The sequence below is a fragment of the Apteryx mantelli genome, chromosome 13 (assembly GCF_036417845.1).
Source record: "Apteryx mantelli isolate bAptMan1 chromosome 13, bAptMan1.hap1, whole genome shotgun sequence".
In the NCBI taxonomy this organism is placed as follows: Eukaryota; Metazoa; Chordata; class Aves; order Apterygiformes; family Apterygidae; genus Apteryx; species Apteryx mantelli.
In genome coordinates, this window is record NC_089990.1 from 17720599 (window position 1) to 17742302 (window position 21704).

Sequence of the window (21704 nt, forward strand, 5' to 3'; positions counted from 1 at the left end):
ACCACACAATGCACAAATCTTTGATTTTAGTAGCAGTCTTCAGGACCAGAATGGCTAGAGGCAGGCTGAAACAAGGCAGTAAGACCTAGCGGAGATGAAGACTGAGCAGCTTCTGGGCTCTGAACAGGGCTGTTATTTTGTTGCAAATATTTGGTATTAAATTCATCAAATCTGTATACAACTTCAGTATGGAAGAGCAGGTAAGCAGGAGGCAAGCTTTGTTCTCCAAAACTAAATAGTCAAATGCTGAATTGTATAAAGTATCCATAAACTCCTTTAATTCAAATCTGTATCATTTAAGGGGTATTTATTCATTCATTTTTAAAGAGTTCTCATTTTTTATCCTTTCATGTTAGATATAGAGCTGGTCTCAACATCCACATGATGGAAGTAATGAACTCCAGCACATGCTTAATTAAAGGTGAATGAAAGAGTTCCAACGTACTTTTGAGACATACACTTAAGTGCTTTACTAAGCCAGGTCTGCCTAAAGCTATGACAAATCATAACTGTATATCAAACATTTCTTAAAAAACAGAGACAACTAATTCCCCATGGCCTAAACTCATCAGAATCATTCAAACCGTGTCTAAACTCCTGGATAACTTTCAACAATGAAAAGCATCCCAGGTGAAAAATCACAAAATTACCAACTTTGAAAACTCATTTATGATTGTCATTTGTCACTCAGAGGATATGAAAAAGAGCATTACTTAACCAAAAAACTTAATGATTTGTTTAAGAAGTATCCAGTTCTGAAGGTTCATGGCAAAACGAGAATTTGCTAATGTTGGTCTTAAATAAAAAAAAAAGTAAAGAAGTGAAGGCACATGTTTAATTTTAACTATTGGAAAAGGTAACTATAATTACTAGGGAAAATATAATTTTAAGACACAGTATCAATGTGACAAATATAATTATGAGGAAAAAAATAATAAGTATATATTAATTGGCAGAATATCTCAATCCTGAGAGCTAAATTTAAACAGTTCTTTAAACAAAACATTCTATACATTCTTAGTTACATTTTAACACAATACCCACCTTAGGACACATGTGTAGAAACCACTGTCTTGCAACTCAACCGAGTGAAACCATATTGAATCTTCATCCTTGCTCATCCTAACTTCAGAAAATATAATGGGTTCTTCTAAATCTCCTTTGTTTTTGTACCACATAAGCCTAAGACCTGTGCTTTGGGCCATGCTATAATTAGTCCTGATATAGCTGTAGAAAAGGGCACATTTCACTCGGACTGGTTCACCTGCCAAAGCCATGTATGTCTTGAGATCCACTGACCAGTCAATGCAACCATCAACTGAAAGCAAAACAATAATAAAGAAAGATTAGATACAGATTTTTTTTTTCAAGATAGTGAGAGGCAGCCTGTGAAATGCAATGCAAATAATTAAAAGAAAAGAACCTTTATTTTATAACAATATGAAAAACTCAAAGCAGCTATTGGTAGTTAAAGAGTTTTATAAACCTTTTTAAGTTACATGTAAATGCAAAATGTGCAGGCAAGTAATAGAGCACATTAGGCCTACTCAATTCCATTTCTTTAGAGAGTCATTATTTTCATATCCAAAACACTAACTCTTTAATAAATAATCCAAGTGTTTTCACTTTAACTACTTGACCCAATAAACCGGTTTTGAATTCTCTAATTCCTTGCCGGAGGAAAACGTACTTTGACATCTGATCTCATTCTATTCCTTAAAACTTCTCCATTCACCTCTGCTAATTATCTGTTACATAAAAAAAACAGTATCAGATGTGACATATATCATTTTATTTTCAAAGCAGTTCCACATAGCTCTTTTTGCTACACCCTACTCAAACTGCAGAGGGAAGTACTATGAACGATGGGATACAATTACAACATGCTACCAATGCAATCAAGCTGAATAAAGGAACAGTGCAAACATGAAAGGGGATCTTTTGATGTTCTGTTCAGCAAAAACATTCGAAGCACTTTTCCTGGCTCTAGAAGGTTTTATACTTCACTTGATCTTCAATCAAATGTGTACTTTGTATAATTTATTGCTCATATCCAGCTATATGTAATTGGAACATCTTTAACCTTGATGTAGCTGTCTCAGATTCAACCAACAACAGTTCAGCCTGCCTCTTCTGCATTTCCAGTATGAATTCTCAAATTTTAAATGTTAGATGCTCTCATATACTCTTTATTTCACATATATCTTCAATAGCAGCCACTCATTAACTGATTTTTATTTACTTCCTAAACAAATGTACAGACCCAAAATTGTACTCATGGTGGAAGATCAAATCAGGTCCTTTTTAGTGGCTTGTACTACCTCTTAATTATGTGCCTACCATTTATTCAGGCTTCTCTTGAATCCTTCAAATCTAGCCTTGGTAAATGGAAAGCTCTAATTTCCACATTGCAGCGCAGCAGCTTTAATCATACTGTGACCACTTGAACCAAGTAACTGAGAGACATATTTTAAACTTGTTCATAATGCTCACTTTCCTTTACATTTCTAATACAAACTCTTCTGTCTTGGAAAAACAAACACACTTTGGTTCAGGAGGTGACAGGGCAGGAAGGGAAACCCAGTGCTCGGCACTCTCTGCTTCCTGCATCCACGGTCAGGATGGCGCTGGGGAGCAAAGGGAGCCGGTGCAAGCCCTTGGCACGGCTGAGCTCGCCCGGCGCCACGCAAACCGGCCAAGCAGGCAGGCGGAAACGCTGCTACTGGTTGTGCCAACTGGCTGCTTACTTCAAAGAAAAGAGCCCCAACAACAAAACATTCACACGAAGTTATGTACACTTTTTTTCACTACTAACTTCAATTTTTATTTCCATACTCCTTTTGTTGCTGATTTAAAATAAAACTTTTGCTTCTTGTTTCTAACTGCAACTATTATTGACATAAAACGAAAGGCTGGTAAAAATTTATTGATTTTTCTTCCTTTTATTACTGCAACAGCATTTCTTCCTCTGCGTTCTTCATCTCATCGCTTAGTCCTACAAAGAACAGGACAAGTTTGGCTAATTGTTACTTGAAAATCATATATTAAAGTGTTTGGACAACTCAGTTTTTTTCACTGCATCCCTTTCACGTTTATAACATCCTTCAGATTTCATATGGCATACTTCATCAGCACATCGTAATTCAAACAATCTCTTGCTAGGATCACATCAAATACTACATTCACCTATCTCTGCTATGGTGTTATACAGACATGAGCAACCAGCAGCAGAGCTGGAAGAACCACTCAGATCGCCCAGGCCTACAAACCCATCCAATCTATTTTTTACATCAAAACATGGTTCTGACATCATAAATGAATTTATATAGGTGGCTTTGAAAGCGTTTGCATTGAGTGGGTATCAATGGGTTCTTCACAAAAGCTCTGTGCTTTTTTTGAGCTCTGCTCTTTAAGCTTCACAATTAAAAGCACTGCAAAGCTTGCAGCCTTGTTTCCTCAGCGCGGGATGTGAAAGGAAATGCTGAGCTCTCCAGACTGCTCATCCTTATTCTTCAGGACACACAGACACTCTCAAAGGCACCTTTTTCTGCTGTAATTTTGCAGAGTCACACAGGTATAAGCCAAGGCACAGGCTGATATGAATAGGGGTGCCCAGAACTGGAATTCAGATCCAAACTAATTCAGCCACTCTAATTAATTCTGTCAATCTTCCATCAATCTAATCATGTCATACTATCAAAGGCTTTCGAACCAATGCTGGTTCAGCAAAGCCAGATGACAGTAAAGAGTACCTGACCCTGAGATACACATGCAGACCTGCGGGTCAAGCGGAAAGGTGCCAGTTTCCAGGTACGCCACAGAGCAGTCGCAATGTAAAAGCTATTAGGAAGAGTTATGAAGTGCGGTATTGACCTAATATGGAAATCCAGCTTTGGAAACGGAAAACACTGCTCTTTCTAATAAAATATTTCTCCCACATTGACATCTAACAACTTATCAATGCACAGCTCAAACAAACATTAAACATCCTTCAGCATCATTCAATCTGCCTCTTATACTTTCATTTGAAAATTTCCTCTTGCCTCTAGCGTATACTTCTCTATTGCTTCATATTCAAAGTTACAGCTGCTGCAGTATATAAAGCACACTGGAATGGATGAAAGACATTTAAATAAAGTTGGTAATTTACAGCCAAGTCATTAGACTCGCTAAAATCTGTCTGTGGCAGCCCCCAGCAGGCAGAGGGAGACCACGGGGCTGGCGATGTTTCCACAGCTTGCGTGGAGTTAACAAGACTCTGTTGGTTGACCCTGGCTCAAGATCTGCATCTCAAAAGAGGAAAAGAAAGAAAAGGAAGTTTGACGCTAGACCCATTTCTCCCATTAATTGCACCCAGCTACGAGGAGGGTCCGACCGGAGGTGAGAGCAGCAGCGAGCGATGGGAGCAGGAGCCCAGGTGCTGCGAGCGCAGTGAGGGGAACGGCGCCGGCTGCCTTGCCACCGCTCCAGCCCGCGGGCCACCTTCACGCAGCCAACGGGCGCCACGGGGCGCTCCACGAGGTGGAAATGATGGAGAGGAGGACGAACGGGGAATGGAGCAACGATTTGCAACAGGCTTTGTAACATTTGCCCACATCTGTGGAGGGGAGAAGCCTCGCAGACACCTCAACTAAATCTTAATTATTGAAGAAAGACTAATCAAACAGAAGATGCCTTTTTCCCCTTGCTCCTTTTTTCTTGTTAAATACCCGGTGGAGAATGTTTCCCTGCATGAAGCTGTGGAGGCTGAAATGTAGGTCAGGCTCCCTGGGCTCGCGGGAAGGGGCTGCCGGTGGGGTGCTGGGCGCCGCAGTGACGGCGTTCGTCCGTCGCAGCATTCTCCGAGCTGTCACCACAAAGGACCGGAGCTGCTTCGGTGGAGTTCAGCACTCCATTACGGAGAACAAAGTTTGCTGCCATTGCTATTGGGCTGGCTCTCAATGTGTAATATAATCAGGGTGGTAAGGAGACAAAAATAATGGCATTAAAGAGAGGCACTTATTATATAATAAATGTATATACATCTATTCTCTGCTACCCAATAATCAGCTGATCCTTAATAAGTGCCTGCTTGAAAGCTCATTCAAACCAAATCCCTCTATTGTGGGTGGTTTTTAGACACTTTCAATAAAGACAATTATTTGAAATATTCTCTAGAATTTAGACCATTGAGAGGATATAGAAAATATCATCCCCTTTTTAGCTTGGCTTCCTAAGGAAATGAGGCTCGCCTGTCAGTCAGTCCGTCCCCCAGCTCCAGTCAAACAACCTCCAACTCCAGGGACTAAACGCGACCCAGTTTCCCAGAGGATTAAAGGGTTCCCACGCGAGGGCCCTGCGTGGGTCGCGGCGAGCCCCCGACGTGTCCCGCAGCCGGGGAGAGACCCCGGTGAGCCCCTCAGCCTGGGCGCACGGGGCCCGTCGGCCCAGGGAGCCCCTGCGCGGCCGGGGGCGCGGGCAGCCAGCGGCACTTCGGAGCCGCCAGGTCTCCGAGCGTCCCGGCTGCCCAGGCTGCCGCAGCCTGAGGAACTGAACAGGAAGGTTTCAGCTTTGTGAAACAAACCACAGGTGGAGTTGGCGGGCAGCAAGTTACTGTACTTCCATGGCAGCAATCATCCGGCATCTCCCCCCTCCATTTTCTGGTAATTTGCCATTATTCTTATTTTAAATAGATCTAGTTGTCTGGGGATTCTAGATGCATTTTAACATGAACCATAATAATTTATAAGCAGTTATAGAAGAGCATGTACATAGTCTCTGAGTAATTTGTCTTTCTGCTTGCTGTCATATAAATAATTTTCACATTGCAAATCTGCTTGTAATAATTTTTGTAAGGATCTGTCACCTACAGCAATTTATGCCACAGGATTGTTGAACATGTTTGCCTACCTTGTTACCTGAAATCTCATTTTAAATTGAAATCATTTTCAAATAAATAATTAAAAAATAAATATACTAGCTAATGTACTAAATTTATTGCACCACATAGCAAGCAAATGCACTGCTGACTGTAAATACTTAGTCAGAAAAATATTCCTCTGATGAAGAAGTTATATTTTTTTTCTGTATTAGCTACAGAGCAGCTGCAGAGCAAGGCCACAGAAAACGCAGGAATGCCGCCGGCCTGCCGCTGCCCTCCTCCGCGGCGCTTCCCGGCCTCCTCCCCGCTCCTCGCACCCGACTGCGCCGTGGCCCGCGACAGCCACTCGAGCCGCCTGAGCACCGACAGCAACCGCAACCCCCTAGCCCTGCCGCTGGTTCTTGAAACACTCCAAAATGCAGAGATGCATTCGTCACGCAGAGAACACAGTTCCAACAAAACACCCGTGCGTGTACTGATCATGCTGTACGCTCTTTACAGCGGCGTATGGCACCTGCAAAACAAGGTCAGGCCAGGCGCTGCCCCTCGAGCTCCCTCAGCGTAGCTGACCTACTGAACTGCCAGGTCTGATGATACTCCCCCAGCAATCAATAAAAATCCGCCCTACAGAAAGACATCTGAGTCTCCATCTCTCCTGCTCCCTCTCCAGCCTTGCACAACACTTCTCCAACTGAATACATCGGGGTGTTTTAGCTCCACAAAGTATAACTACAGAAGAAGCCTCAGGGCAGCCATTAAAGGAAAAAAAAAAAAAAAGAAAAAAGAAAAAAGAAAAAAAGACTTCCCTCTCCCCAGATGGCGACAAGGAAGCGATGGGAAAGAGCTCATTCCAGCGTGGACGTCTTGCTCCGTGTACTTGGGGTACATCCCTGCCTCAGGAATGCCTCCTCTGCTACCAGATTTCAAAAGCAGAATTAAAAAATTATAAATACCCATGACTTAAAACAAATTTGATGCACAGAATTAAAGTCTCAGATTGTACAGCTTAAAAACAGATGTGGTTTGTATATGGCACATACAAATACACCCAACTATTGTGTATTTGGTCCACCAACAATAATGGGTAGGTACAGTCAGTGAATGCACAAGTAAGTACCCAGTTTTACAGGGGAGAAGGAAAAGGCTACAATGATGGTGGTACTTCAGAGACAGGGTAGAGGACCGCCACCACCTTCTCCAGAAGGAATGGAGCCAGTCCTCAATAGCAAGCAGTGAGGAAAAGAGAAGGAAGCTAATGCTAAGGGTCCGTGATGTTTCTTTTCTATGAGTTACAGTCTCACCCTTCTTTTATTTTAGCCAAGCAAATGCTAGTTTTTGATTCTGACTATACACATATATTAAACTACATTTTAGAAAAACTCAAATATATCCCCCTCAGGGACACAGTAAATCAAAAATCTATCTGCAAGAGATGAAGACTATTTAGAAAACTACCTGCAGTCTTGAGAGAAAAATAAGTTTATCATGATTCAAGCTGGGTGAATTTTGCCAATGTTTCTCCTACTACCCACAAACAATTCTAATTATATAATTCATTTCTACCTCAGCAGCATCTAGACTCACCATTGTTAACTATGAGTCTGTTTTGCTGCAGAAACACAAAATCATAAAAAAAGATCAAACAAAGACTGTGTACTTCCTCTACTATCATCTCCATTTTCTGTATGCTTTCTAGCAGTATTTAGACTATTGAAGTTTACTGATTCAAATGTTTGGAATTTTCAAGACTAGTAAAGGTGCAAATGTTTCACTATTCTCAAATCAAACAGCTATGAGTGCTAAGAAACTTCATTTGATTTAGAGATATACAGTATTTCTCTGAAGCTGGCTCATAAATAACTAAAAAGACACTGACTTATATAGGCTGAATTTTTTCCAAATTTTTAAGAAAACTTCAGATTTCTATAAGATGGGCCAAGAAACTTTAACAACAATTTGCATATGCTTCATTCTTTTTGACCAGCTTTTCTTATAAGCCACAACCCAGCTCAAATGTCAAAGATTCCAGCTGAACACTCATAATTTCCTCTGAGGTCAAACAAACTGTAAATATATACTGCCAGAGGTCAAAACAACAACTGATTGCACTGGCCTGACTTACTTATGCATACAGAGCTGGAAGCATTTTAGTCTTACATTCAAAATGCAAAAGAAAGAACACAGTTGTAGATCATCAATTTGTAAAATTCTCTAGGGAGAGAAAAAAGCAGCGTGGACCCTGAACAAAACTCCCAGCTTCCAGGAGCCACAGCATATTAATGAGGTCGGGACTTAGAAATTCTACTTGAAGAAGCAAAATGTTGAAGTCGTGTCAGTAGAAGTTACTGGACAAGGATGTTTCATCCCATAGCACTTGTCAGACCAGCCGTGCAAACCGATGGCTCTGGTGCCAGCTTTTCCAATGGCACTGGATCACAGGGACCTTCAGAAATACTTGCTGAGGGAGAGAAGAGTAAATCACCACCAGCAGGTAAGATTTTGCTGGAGACAGGTAGCTTTGAAACACATTGTGTGATGGAAGGGAAATCTCTGGTCTCCTCTTGCTCTTTACTACCTCTTCTGAGTCCAATGTTCCTGGAGACTGATGGACCTGAACCGAAGAGTCCTGCCGAAGCTCTGCTGGTTGCTTTCAGCCGATCGCTCTGCTTAGCAAAGAGGAAGAGAAAGGAGGGCACTAAAGCAACTCTTTAAAATGAAGCATATTTACCATAAAAAATGAGAGTTTGGTGACCTTGACCTTGTAATCACTTCAATATCTGGCAGGTTTTCAGAGTCTTCATTGAAGTAAACAGTGTAGAAATTGGAACTTTATTTTGTGACGTTCCAGACCTGTTTCACAGCTCCAGGTTCAAAGCGTGCATGCCGGCCTGTGCTGTGTCCTCAGCCCCTCAGGCAGCTCTCTCACAAATGCCCCTGCAGCTCTGATTTCTCTCCTACAGGCATCAGGGAGGTTGGGAACAGCTGTGGAAAAGTTCATTTACAAAGCTCCCATCTCTGCCCAGCTTTAGTCTTTGGTCCCATGGAAGTAAAGCCAAGCCAGTGATCTGCAGTGAACAAGTCATCCAAACAATTAAGCAAACAATCTTTTCTTGTTTGTGGATCGTCATTTCTTCAAAGTTAGTCATGAAATAACTTCATTAAATTAGCATATTTTCCTTTATCCCACTAGCAAAGGAACATTAAACAAAAACTGTGTTGCTTAGATTGGACTGGCCAGATCAGACGCATGATGTTATGCCTGCTCTTGGATTGAATAAGTACCAAAATCTTGCTGTTAAAACTGAAATTTAAATGCTATAAACAAACAACACCTCTCAGGCACACAACAATCAGTGCGAACACAGGTATGGGCTCAATAAACACTGTAAATGAGCTGTTCACCCAGATCTAGTTTTATTCAGAAGATTTAACGGTGAAACTTAATGCTGTTTTTTTTTTTTCTTCACTTATCTTCATTCATTTCTTTCAACTGACTTCAAATATAGAGCACTTCTCTCATTATGACTACTATTTGGAAGGTTGATTTTTAACATCTGAACAGCTGAACCCCAATATTTTCACATAAGAAAGGTGATAAAATGCTTACAAACTCTACTAAATAAAAAACACTTCCACTTTCAAAGCTTCAAAAAAGGGGAAGATCTGGCTTTTTTGGGCATCTTCCACACTAAATATTGCCATTTTTATTAGCTCTTTGGATCCCTGAGGAAATCAGTGGAACGATGCTAAAGCATTCTTGACGGAGATTTTTTCCAATGTGAAACAATTACACAAAGACAGAATTCCTAACCTCTCTGATACTTCCTTGGTGCACACAGCTATCCTTGGACAAATTAGATACACACTGGTTCTTCCTGTTTTCTTTTTCTAAGAAAAGGGAAAATAATAACTGATGCAAGTGATGAGTAAAACAGATTGAAAATATTTCGTTGCACTTTTCAGGTAAGGAGCAACACTCTGGAAATACTCTCCATACCTGGAGGCACATGTAATTATTCTTTAAAGTGGTGCTGACTATTCACGACCTCTTTAAGGACGCTTTCTGAAATGGTTTTAATATTCTCCAGCCACTCACATTAACCAATGGAGGCATTTGCACACTCTGTTCTCAAGTCTTTAGCACCATGCAAACTTTAGGAACAAAGCTGAATTCACTTTAATAATTGATGAATCTTTTTTCATTGCAGTCCCTTTGAATAAAGCTACTGAAAGTAAATGGAAACTGGATCCCAGATCAGGTAGCTGCAGTCTCAAGTAATCACACAATTAGGAAGCTCTATATCCACTGCTTGTTACTCCCAGCAGGGAATTGTAGGGAAGAACTGTGAATAATAAAAATTTAAAACGAAAGGAGAATGAAACTCTATTAACTTTCTGGTCCCTGTGGGGCAGAGGGACTGGTGTATATGCAATAAATTATTTTATGTTCCATATGTCTTTCAAGTATATGGATACCTTGAGTTGCCCTCTGTTTTGAGGGCACAGTCCTCCTAAGGTTGGACTAGGTTAGGAAGATGAACTCCCTGTTGAATACATCAGGCTAAATTCATTTCCTCGTCACCTGCTGGGGGGGATTCTCAAGCGACACAGGTCTGCTGTAAGGGCTCTCACTGCGCTTCCCTCCCAGCAGAGGCCAAACACTTGACAGAAGAAGAGAGCAAGGGAGCAAGGGGACTGTCAGAAGAGGCTTTGGATAATATCACACCTCACCATGAAAGCAAAGGAGGACTCAACAACTATATACCGGGACACCTCAGCAGGGACATTTCTGGTCATCCAAATCCCCATTTACCATGGGCAACGCATGCCTGTTGCCTCACGTCCTGTCACTGGGTACCACCAAAAAGAGTCTGGCTCCATCCTCTTGACACCCTCCCTTAAGATATTTGTATACATTAATAAGATCCCCTCTCAGTCTTCTCCAGGCTAAACAGGCCCAGCTCTCTCAGCCTTTCCTCATAAGACAGATGCTCCAGTCCCCTAATCATCTTTGTAGCCCTTCGCTGGACAAATACCTTGACTTCCCCAAGGCCACTGAGCAGGAGCCTGGACTCCAGAGGCCCCTTCCAACCTACATGATCCTCGGATTCAGTCCTACCACCGTCACTGCCCTTGCTTAGTTACAACTTGCAAGCACAGAAAGGGAATCTTCTCGGTAGAAGTACTTGGGAAAGACTAAATGCTTTCATATAATTCACCTACCTAGGTGCGCATGGGAACATGGGAATGTCACTCTTCATTACATTCTCTAACCTGCTCATTAATCATCTCTTTTCATTATTTATTTTACAAAGTTATAGTCAGGCAACCAGAAGATTACTAGTTCTCTATCGTAAGCACAGTAGTTAGAATGAACATTTTGGATCTTGAACATCTGCAAACTATTTGATGAACACTCTGGAATTGAAAAAAAAAGAACGTGCAACTTTAAATCAGGACTTGCTCATGAACAGAAAGGAAGAAGTTAAGCTCACTTGAACTTATTTGTGACAAATTACTAGCTTTGGTCACCTGCTTTGTCTCTACCCGTTTACCATCGGATATACTTATCATTTGACAATTGCTTGACATTCGCCGTTACCAGGCACAGAGCATTTCAGTGGCAGTGAGACAATTAGCATTTCCACTCACATGACAAGTGGACCTTTGCTTGAAAAGGTTGTGACCCACACGCCAACCTAAGTTGTAACTTCTTCTCTCATTTCAATTCATTAGCTGCATGTACACAGCAGAAATTAAGTATGAAACTCCTGCCTACAGAACCCATTGAATCTCATTTCAGTAAAACGAGCACTTATAAATCAAAATGGTATTTGCTTTACAGGACAACCATGAATAGAATTGTTAGAGAGTTATTTGACTAAAATGTGTCTGTAATATTGATAAATTACAAAGAAGTGGCTTCAGAATGAGATATTTTTAAACAATAAACATTGTTCTGAAGACTTTTGTTTCTATTTAAAATAAATAAACATCAAACTATCCTTCTTACAAGCTACTGTAATTAAATGTAAGAAAGACAAAGGAAATAAGACTGAGAAAGGAATCTCTGCAAGAGCTACCTGTGTTACAGATGTCTCTCTCCAGGTAAAGCATCAAGCTGCAATGCAACACTGTGCTCCGCAACACAATGTCTCATATATTTAAGTACACTTTCACCATATAAACACACTTTTTCTAAAACCTGTGTGCAACAACAGAAAAAAGAGAATTCCCACAGCACTGCTTCCAAAGCCAGCTGTACACACCGCAGTAACTCATCCTCCAGTGCAAACCCCGGCCACGTTCATCAGACACCATGCGGTCCCCAGCCCCATGGCAGCGGTGGTGGGGCCACTTCATACTCAGAGGGGGCAGCTCACTGCAAAAGCACGCCCACGGAGACTTTGGGTACTTCCCTGCTTTTTTCCCCCAAAGTGTTAAATCAGACCAGAGCCTACAGCTGGCTGAACCACCACGGGAACGTGCACTGCTTTCAGCTCACGCAGAACAGTAACTATTTATCCTTAAATAAGAACCATTATGGAATAGATAGACCCCAAAACAGCCCAGTTTAATCCTGGAGCAGGACATCCTCGGTAGGCTGCAAGGCACCCCTCTCCCATCCTCCGGGACACAAGGCGCTCCGGACCCGGGCCCGCTCCAACCCCGCGCGCTCCTCACGCTTCCCCACAACTGCGCGAGCCAGAAACCAGAAACACTTCATGTGTTACCAAGCAGAAGTGACTAACTGCAAATACTTTATTACTAATACGTAATTTGTCTCCTGCTCAGAACAACACAAAACACACCGGACTGTATTTTATTTACAGGCCTCCTGAGGGGCCCCCGCGCGCCCTGCCAGGCGCGAGGCAGGAGGGCTGCCCCGTGCCCAGGAGGGACCTCAGCGCCGAGCGAGGCACAGGCACAGCTTGTGAGCAGGGAAATCATCAAAAAAGCCTCCATCTGTATTACTGATATGTCAGAAAAGAATATTAAAACTGGGATGACTTTTTGATTTAATGTATTTCTTTCCATGTGTACTGACTGGTTACTCAACATTCAATGTGGAGATTGCTTGTTTCCTCAGACTTTCTTGCTCGCTCCCAGATTCTCAACCTAATTCCCAGCCATCATTTACTTTCTCAGCCTTGGGAACCGACTGGCATAACAGATTGAGGACATGTGTTCTAAGTAATATTTTTAAATAACTAATACTATGACAGGGCCCTGAGTCAGTGCTGAGGTAGCTGTGCCTAGACCATCTTCTACAGTGAATGCCCCAAAGACAATCGGTATGTTCTTAACTCAAGAAGTCACATTTTAAAATAGGGAAAATCAGAGTATTAAATTTTTAAACAGAGAAAACCCAAAGGGATTAGGGAAGACAGGATAGAAGAAAGAAGCTGGATGCCGGCTTCTCCTTCTGCCCATCACGTCTTTATAGAGAGCGTCCTAATTCCCATGCTCAGCCACAGTTAACTCAGTGAGTTTGAGGGGCTCCACACTGCTCAGTGCCCTCTTGCCCCAGGGGCTTCCCCCCACCCGCTGGGGCTGGTGCCTGCTCCCACTCCTCTCGGCAGGCTCGGCAGGGCCCCGGCTCCCGCACAGCCACACAGCGCTCCGGCCCCTGCCCTCCTGCCCACCCGTCCGTCCTTAACCTCACCTTCTGAACTGAAGTTGAATCCAGCAAGTAGTATTGAGTGGGGAAGCAGGGGGGATTAATTTCCATGAACAGCATTCTGGTTGGATGCATTCTCAATTAAAAATACTCTAATTCTACCTAGTCAATTTTATTATTATTTTATTAATTTTTCAGTTCATCTATCAAAGCAAAAAGAACTGTCATCTGTCCACGTCTGCATCTAAAGAAAGAGGAAAAGGACTGTTCCTACCGAAAGGGTAGATACAGACAAGGTATGTGTCCTCGTTTTATGCATCATGGACCACAGCCAGGGAAAGGAAGTGAGAGGTCTCGGACAACGTAACACATGTTCCAGGGGTTCAGAAAATTCACTTTTAATTTGCTCTCCTTGAGGTTAAAGCAGAGTTTGACAGCAACAGGTCAGTTCTTTCTTCGTGAGGGCCTTAGAAGTGCTGCTGGCTTTCAATTCTCATTGAGGTCTGAGTGCACTATGCAATGCCAATACTTCTGGACGCACACCTGTACAGAAAACCTTCTTCATGAAAGGGGAAGGAGCATGAAATAGAGAGAGAGAGAGAGAGAGAGAACAAGCTAGAACTAAGGGTATGAATCAGAAAGATAAAAAAAATGCAGAGGTCTTACAAACTGTTTTAAGGGAACTGCTGATAAAGAGTTCTTCAGAGATGAAGACACTTGCTGTTATATTTTTATTAAAAATAGAAGTATCACAAACACAGTCATTTTTTCATATATCACTTGTGAAATAAATGATATTTCAGTGTGAGGATGACAGGGTAAGAAATGCAATTATGGTGATTTGCATATTAAAGACATTATTATGTCTTCATTATAAATATTTCCATCATAATCACTTTGAACAGAGTCTTTGCAAACAGAAATATAAATATAATAATGCTAGATTTCACATAATCTAAAATCATGCTCGGTCAAGTTGTCAACTTTAAGAACTATCCTAAGCTGCTACAAATCTCATTTTAATCTCTCTAAAGACTCATCTGATTTTATATAATTGAAAGTAACCACTGCTTGTAATGTGTTAACTTTGATGCACAGTGAATAATACGGTGCCAGAACCCTTCCAGCCAACCAGTATTTTTAAAAGCTCTGCTAAATTTTCAGTTTCCATGACAGCCTGCCTAGGGCTGCATAAACCTTTACAATGCAATTTTTCGCTATTGTTTAATACTAAATATTCAAAAATATGTCATCAAAATGATGAGAACTGGATTTTTTCTTCTTCCCTGGGACTGATCTGTGTGCCTTCAGTAACAAAGATGAGTAAATAAAACCTCCTTTATGAGCTACAAACTTGCAATAGCAAAAGGCATCACTAATGGCCCTGTTGCTACTGGACTGCTTCTCTGTGTGGTAGCCAGATGTTAGAAGAGGGGAAATCTACTCAGAAGGTATAAAAGTCCCTGTACATATTTGCTTCTATTTGCATATATGCAAACATGGTGTCGGCACTACAGAGAGCAGAGATAACCTGTCTGAAGGATGGGAGGAACGACAGCGGTGTCCTACTAGACCCAAAGGCACAGACAAGCAAACGCAAGCACGGAAAGAGAAGCCGTTGGGGTTACAACTCTAAATCTCAAGAAGATTCACAAACTTTCACTACATACACATGAAGCAAACTAAAAGAATATGATGCAGCAAAGAGTCACTTTAAACCCAGTTTTGCAAACTTTATATTATTTGAGAAAGGATTTCTCAAAATCTTACGCATCTTCAAACTTCACGCTGGGAAAAACAGTTAGTTCTAAATGACAAGTGTAGGCTGCATGCAAAATATTCTGAATTTTAGGTTCTCTAAACTACTGTCAACCCAACATTATTCCTGCCTACCTTGGGTTTTTAAATGGAATTACATGTAGCCTGCAGCTTCAAATCTAAATGAAAAATGTAGCTCCAATTGAACCTTAGGAAAAAAGGCAAAAGTTAATGAGATTTAAATTAGTAACAGTCAAAGCTTTCCCTTAAAGAAAACATTATCGATTTTAAAGACCTACCTAATGAAAAAGAATGGCATTCATTAAGACTTTGCATGAGCGACATTAGAGATTCATTTATAATAATAAATAAGGATATGCCTTACAGTGAAATGAATCAGCTGAATTTATGTACATATTTTTGATGAGTTAACTACACATTCCTTAAGCCTTTAATCACAGTTTCAGTGAACTGTGTGTTTATGGAAGTAAAGAAATTACAGCTGCTAAGGCCCAGGCCATCAAAGATAATTAAGTATCCATTCCCTACACCAGTAAAACACCTACACACCACTGGGGTTTATAATCCATTCCTCATTTGTAAAATGGAGATGGATACTGTTTCCCTTTATTCTTTATTAAAGAATATTACCATTTTAAGCTCAAGTAACTAACTCTCAGAAAAAATCTCCTCCTATGAATGCTCTGAGGTTTTTATATGATACGTACAAAAAACAAGTATTACCAGGAAATGGCATAGTACGCATCCTTTGTACATTTCTTATAGAGGTAGAAAATTTGCAAAGTGCCTTATTTCCATATATTTTCATTCCACTGCAATTTTATACAATCAAAAAGATGCTTTAGCATATAACTACTGTTCAGGAATTTAATTGTGTAACTCTATGACCTTTAAATATGGAACACTGGTGCCAACACACAGTAAATTATCCGGTTGCATATGGTCAGCTCCCCTACCAAAGCCAGTTACTCCTCCGAGAACTGCTACGAAGATCAACCAATGCTTCCTTTGAAAGCAGATCCATTAATTTTACCTGCTGCAAGACTGTGCCTTGAACAGATTCTTCAAAGTAACTGAATAAAACACATCTGTTTCATGAAACTTAGAATTACATCTGCCTATTTGCAAACTGCTTTGCAGATCCATGACAGATCTCCTCCTCTACCTTTAACATCCTTCTGTTGTCCGCCTTTCCTTGACTTTGGCCATCCTGTCTACGTTAGCGTTATGATTTGGGGCAAGACTGCAGCTTTGAATCAAATCCTGCTCTTGTCCCCACTTACCTCCCCCAGTTCAGTTCACAGAGCAGTTTTGGTGTAAGGAAACCAGATTTCCTCAGGAGGAAACCAAGCCAGGAGCTCTGCTCCAGGTACACATCAGATGCACTCCTGCCCAAATGGAAACATAAGAGTCCAAACCCAGGACTGGTCTTCAGACAGCTTCAAAGAAGACATGAGGCTGGGGACATTCAATCCCTAGCATCAGGCTAACTCTGATTTGAAGTAAATCCCCACAAACCACATACAGTTTGGATGTAAAGGCTTCTGCTCCAAATTTTTTGTTCTAATGATCTGCTCCTACTGCTCCAAATTACTTGCTAATATAGATCTAGCCAAGGGTGCCCCAGGATGTGACCTTCTATTCATTTTGAAAGCGATATGCTTCAGACTTCGTGCATTAAAAGAAGAGCTCCCAGAGGCAAGCCAACTCTCAAACACATAATCTTTGGTAAAAGCTTTCTGTGGAGAAAAGGAAATTGTAACTGAAGAATACTAAGTTGGTTTTGTACTTTGTTCTTCCCTTTCTTTAATTATAAAGTAAATAAATAATTGTGGGTATTGTGTTTGTTTTTAACCTGTGGTATCCCCTAAGGCATGACAAAAAGCCATCAGTGTGACTGAAACTGCAGGAACCGCATCCTGAATGGACCTTAAGGGAAACAATAAAATCTGCCCAAACATATTTGTTTCTCTAAACTACATACTTTAGTAATTTCAAAGAGCTGGAGTTCAGCGTAAGTCAGTCCTCTCACCCCACACCAATGAGACCCAAGTACACTGGCAAGATGCTCATTAAGGAACGGGATGACTTAGGAGGATGGTGATGGGGCCGGGAAGGGCCTCTAATACCAGTTCTGGTTTAGATCTTAGCAAAAAGGAGTAAAAATCACCAGTGGACAAAGGACATCAACTAGCAGTTCAAACAGTGCTAAACTGAACCTAGCTTTGGGGGAAAACTAAACAAAACAACCAAAAAAACCAAGCTGCCATAGTGCTTTTCACTTCCATGCACATCAGAATAAGGCTAAACTTTACAGCATTGCTCTTGCTTCTATTTGCTTCCATTTTTACCTGCGTGATTTCCTCGCAGTCTGTCTCTGATCCAGAGGTCACTTCCTGACAGGTTACGAACCGCAGCTCCAGAAACCCTCCTCTACAGCCTGCCTCCCGGCAAGCCAGTTCGCACAGGGCACAGCCTCCTCGGGCAGCGCGCGGCCCTGCACCTCGAGCTAACAGCCTCCGAGGTTCTCCCGACCACGGCCCACGTTTAATGACCAGAGTTTAACACATCACCTCTGACTTCCAAACCTTTCAGGAGTAACAAGCTTAACAAGCCTTCTTTTTTTTTTTTTTTTTTTTTTTTTTTTTGTCTCCAACGCTGGTTTTTGTCATTGTTTTGACCCACAGAGTTTAATTGAGTTTATCTGTACTTTGTACACCAGTAAAAACTTCAAAACTTGGACATTTAAATTTTGCTTGCCTCCCCAAGAGAGCCCTCAGATGAATTTGCTGTTTTAGAAATTCTAGTGGGAATTCGTACAATCAACTTGCCCTTTTATTTCTGCCTGTGGGAGGACTGCAACTCTTCTTGCAAGGAGACAACAACTAAAAATATCCTGGTCATACACACCCAAGTGTTCCTAGTGGAATACTTTACAAGAGAGTGGTATTTTGGGGGGTCTGGGGAAGGCTGGTGTTCGCAAAGGGCTGACTCATTCGAGCATTCTTCATGTCTGTAATTCTACCAAGTCTGTTTTGAGTTTCAACAAAAGATTCATAGGTAGATGAGACCCAGCACTGTGCTCTTTAAGCTTCAAACGACAAATGAAAGAAAACTTCCTACAAAAAACATGTGGAGATAGTTTCTTTTAGCTTTGTCAAGCCCAAGCTTTCTCAGGTAGGGGGACCTTTGGAGGGACCTCCCTCCAAATGGTGAAGGCCATCTTAACATGGCCTTCTCAAGGAGATGCCGCATGTCTAATGTTCAGAGGCAAGACTAACATGCTACCAAAATTCCATGGCCATTAAAGGTGCGCTTCCAACTGTGATCTTCTTTTGGTAGGAAAAATGATCCAGTACAGATATGGTCACTGAGCTTTGATAATACTGACACTTGCAAAGCAACTATGCTAATATGACATTTTTCATCTTCTTGTTCTGTACTTTAATGCCACTTAACAATGAACCATAACAATTCCCTCGCAACCCTTAATATTTGGCCATGTGACTACTCGGGAGGCTGCTTTTATATTACTATCACTGTGCTAATATATTGTCATTTATTATGTAAGTAGAGTGCACCTGCACTTTAAACCTGACTAAATATGCCATCTGGCCAGTAGTCTAGTTGATACAATGTTAGTATAATAAAAATGGTTATTATACTAGTACGCTAGAAACAAACCATTTGAGGAAACTTCACTTCTATATATGCAATGTCCTCCATCATTTCTTACAAATATGCCATGACAGTAATTCTAGCACATGGCGCAGCTACTCCCCTTGCTCCCAGCCTCAGCTCTCTCTCGTAGCATCCTGAAAGAGGTTAAAGTGGGGAAGTACCAGGGAACTCTGGTAATTAAAGAAATAATATCTTGTTACGACACTGAAAGCACGTTGAGAAAGGGGACAAAATGGACATCCTTTCCTAACTGTGCACGAGCTTTCGAAAAGCCTAGATTCTGCAATTTAAGTATGCAACCATCTTTTATCCTCAGAGAAAGAAAGGAAGTAAACTGACACTTGTGCAGCCACCGAGGCTGGTGGGGCTCGGACTAAGAGCACTTGGTCATCTCCTCTGTGGGATTATGATGTACGTTCACTTAGCAGGCTCAATGAAAATCAGGGGCCGTGCTGTCTTATATGTTTATCAAACACAGCTAAAGATTGGCCTATCCCCAGGAATGTACAAGCCTGACAGGGAAAGCAGGTGAAAGAAAGTAATAATTATTCCCACTTCCTAGAGAAAACAGAAAGATTGAAGCTCTAGGCCAGGAAACCATTTTCATCCACAGCAACTCTTAAAAAAAAGACACTGCAAATGATGTGCAATCCCCGGTTAAGGCAATGGCAGTGACAGGACTTGAACACAAATCTGCATTCCACAGTTTTCATTGCTAGAGCATCCTGCTCAGTGGCCTCTGGTTGAAAAAAAAAGATGAAAACTCAACCTAGTCTGAAATCATGGACCTTCCACTTTAACTTCACCTCACTTCTCAGAGCCTGAGAGAAGAGCCCGCGGTCCGGGCTGACCCCACGGGGCCTCCGCCAGCGCTGAGCCCTGGCGGCTCCCAGCATCGCGGCCGTCGGCGCCGAGAGCACCTCCCTCCGGGCACCGCTCCCCGGGAGAGTCCCCTGTCCCCGCACACCCCTGCCCAACCTCTCTCAAGTTACCGCAACTTTGCTACACAACACACCTGCTGTTGCCACTTGGATTTTTTCTTAGCATCTTGGCTCTCCGCTTTTTCCCCGCCTGCTTTTCCTTGTCAGTCCCTGAACAACATGAACATTGCAGCTGACCTTTCAGACACACCAGTCTGCTTCTGGCCACAGGTGGCACCACAAGTTTGCCTATTTCTAGCTACTTTAAAGTAGAAAGGATGAGAGAGGCATTTAAATTAGAGGGTCTGGCTGAGGGCTTAAAGCCCTCATTTAAAATAAAGTCCAAGAACTTATTGATGACAACCTCTTCATAACCACTAATCTATAAAATTTCATTAACAGCTATTGCGATTTCTGAATTTAGCTTTCCTTTCTATTAATAAATAAATGGCCTGCTCCAGATTATACTGAAATATCATCATCTTCACCCTGGAAGAACTGGTCCTGACTTTCTTGACTCGTAACTCCCTTTTCACTCAGCCCTGACGTTTCCATGCTACCTGCCCCAGCAGCTCAGCAAGGCCACTGCGAGCATTTATTTCTGTTTCAAATGAGGTCACGTGAGGACTGCACAGGAAAGCGATGGGAACTGAATGCATGGCCTCAAATCATTTCATAACGGACAGACGTCCATATCATAACCAGAACAGACACTGACCTGCTGCTTCAACAGAGCCAGACCAGTCAGAGCGCACTGTCCTCTCGCCCATGTGTGAGCTAGCAAGAAATGCTTTGTGCCATATGGCCCCATCATGTCGAGACTGATGCTCATTAAGGGGACAATATGGCACTTGCTTTTATTCTCAGAATAAACAGAGGCCTAAAATCTCCAGAATGACAATTCTGTAGTAAAGAAGAAACTTACTTATTTGGCTTGCTAGGTCACTTTCTTCACACCCTGTTTTTTTATTTGTATTTTAAAGATTTGATCCCCAAATCATATCAAAGGCCAAGCATCAGTGTTTGTGCACTGAAAAAAATAGTACCTGTTACACTTCCACCTGCAGTGCATTTTATCTGTGAAGTTATAGCTGAAAACAGTAAAGTTTTCTACAGGTGTTATAAAAGATTCTTTACATTACAGTGGAAAATCACTGATCTACATTTTTCATGCAGCTACTGGCTGAGCCAGCTGCAGCATAAACCTTTCACAGAGCTGGGAAGCTTTGCAGGACTCCAGACAACTGTTCACAGACCCCACAGACTCAAGTTCATTCTTCAGGACAAAGGTTGCCAAAAATTTCACTTGTGGCCACACTGAATGGATGGGTTCTTCTGAACAAGCTGTCATATCTCCTCACTTATCATGATGGCGTATGAGGGCTGCAAGCCAGATCTTCGCATTTCACAGAAAGCTACTTGCAAAACTTTGCTTTCATTTGAGGGAAGGAGGAAACCTAATAAGCATCACCAACTGGTCTCACTCTCCTATTAGACCGCAACATCAGTGAACGTGAAATGGTGGTTTGTCTCGGCTGTCAGGCCCTAGGATTCAAAGGCTGGACGAGATGTTTCGTGGCAATGTCCCCCCAGCCCTTCGCTGAACCCTGCAGTTTCCTTCTCCTGTGACTGGCACTGCACTTGCCTGTGCTTCAGAGCAGGCAAGGAAAAAAAGTCTTTAAAAATCACTGTTATAGGAAATGTATACCTGAAATGAATTGTGCTTCTGATTAAAACTTAATTGCCTTTTGTTCAGCTTGGCTTAGTTAAAGTATTTGACAGCTGTCACACAGTGCCAGGAGCCAGTCTAAAGGGACACTTAGAAGCCAGATTCCAGAATATT

At 41.8% G+C, this 21704-nt stretch overlaps 1 protein-coding gene across 2 annotated transcripts in view; it reads right to left on the reverse strand.

Annotated features, from left to right (window-relative positions):
* Positions 1-21704, reverse strand: part of IL1RAPL2 (interleukin 1 receptor accessory protein like 2) — a 405544-nt gene that overhangs the window by 196909 nt on the left and 186931 nt on the right. Inside the window, exon 3 of one of the 2 annotated variants that reach the window (XM_013946318.2) lies at positions 1045-1318. The exons of the other annotated variant lie outside the window; for it this stretch is intronic. Coding sequence (XP_013801772.1) covers positions 1045-1318 — 274 coding nt within the window. The remainder of the gene's footprint in view (positions 1-1044; positions 1319-21704) is intronic. 2 annotated transcript variants of the gene reach the window in all.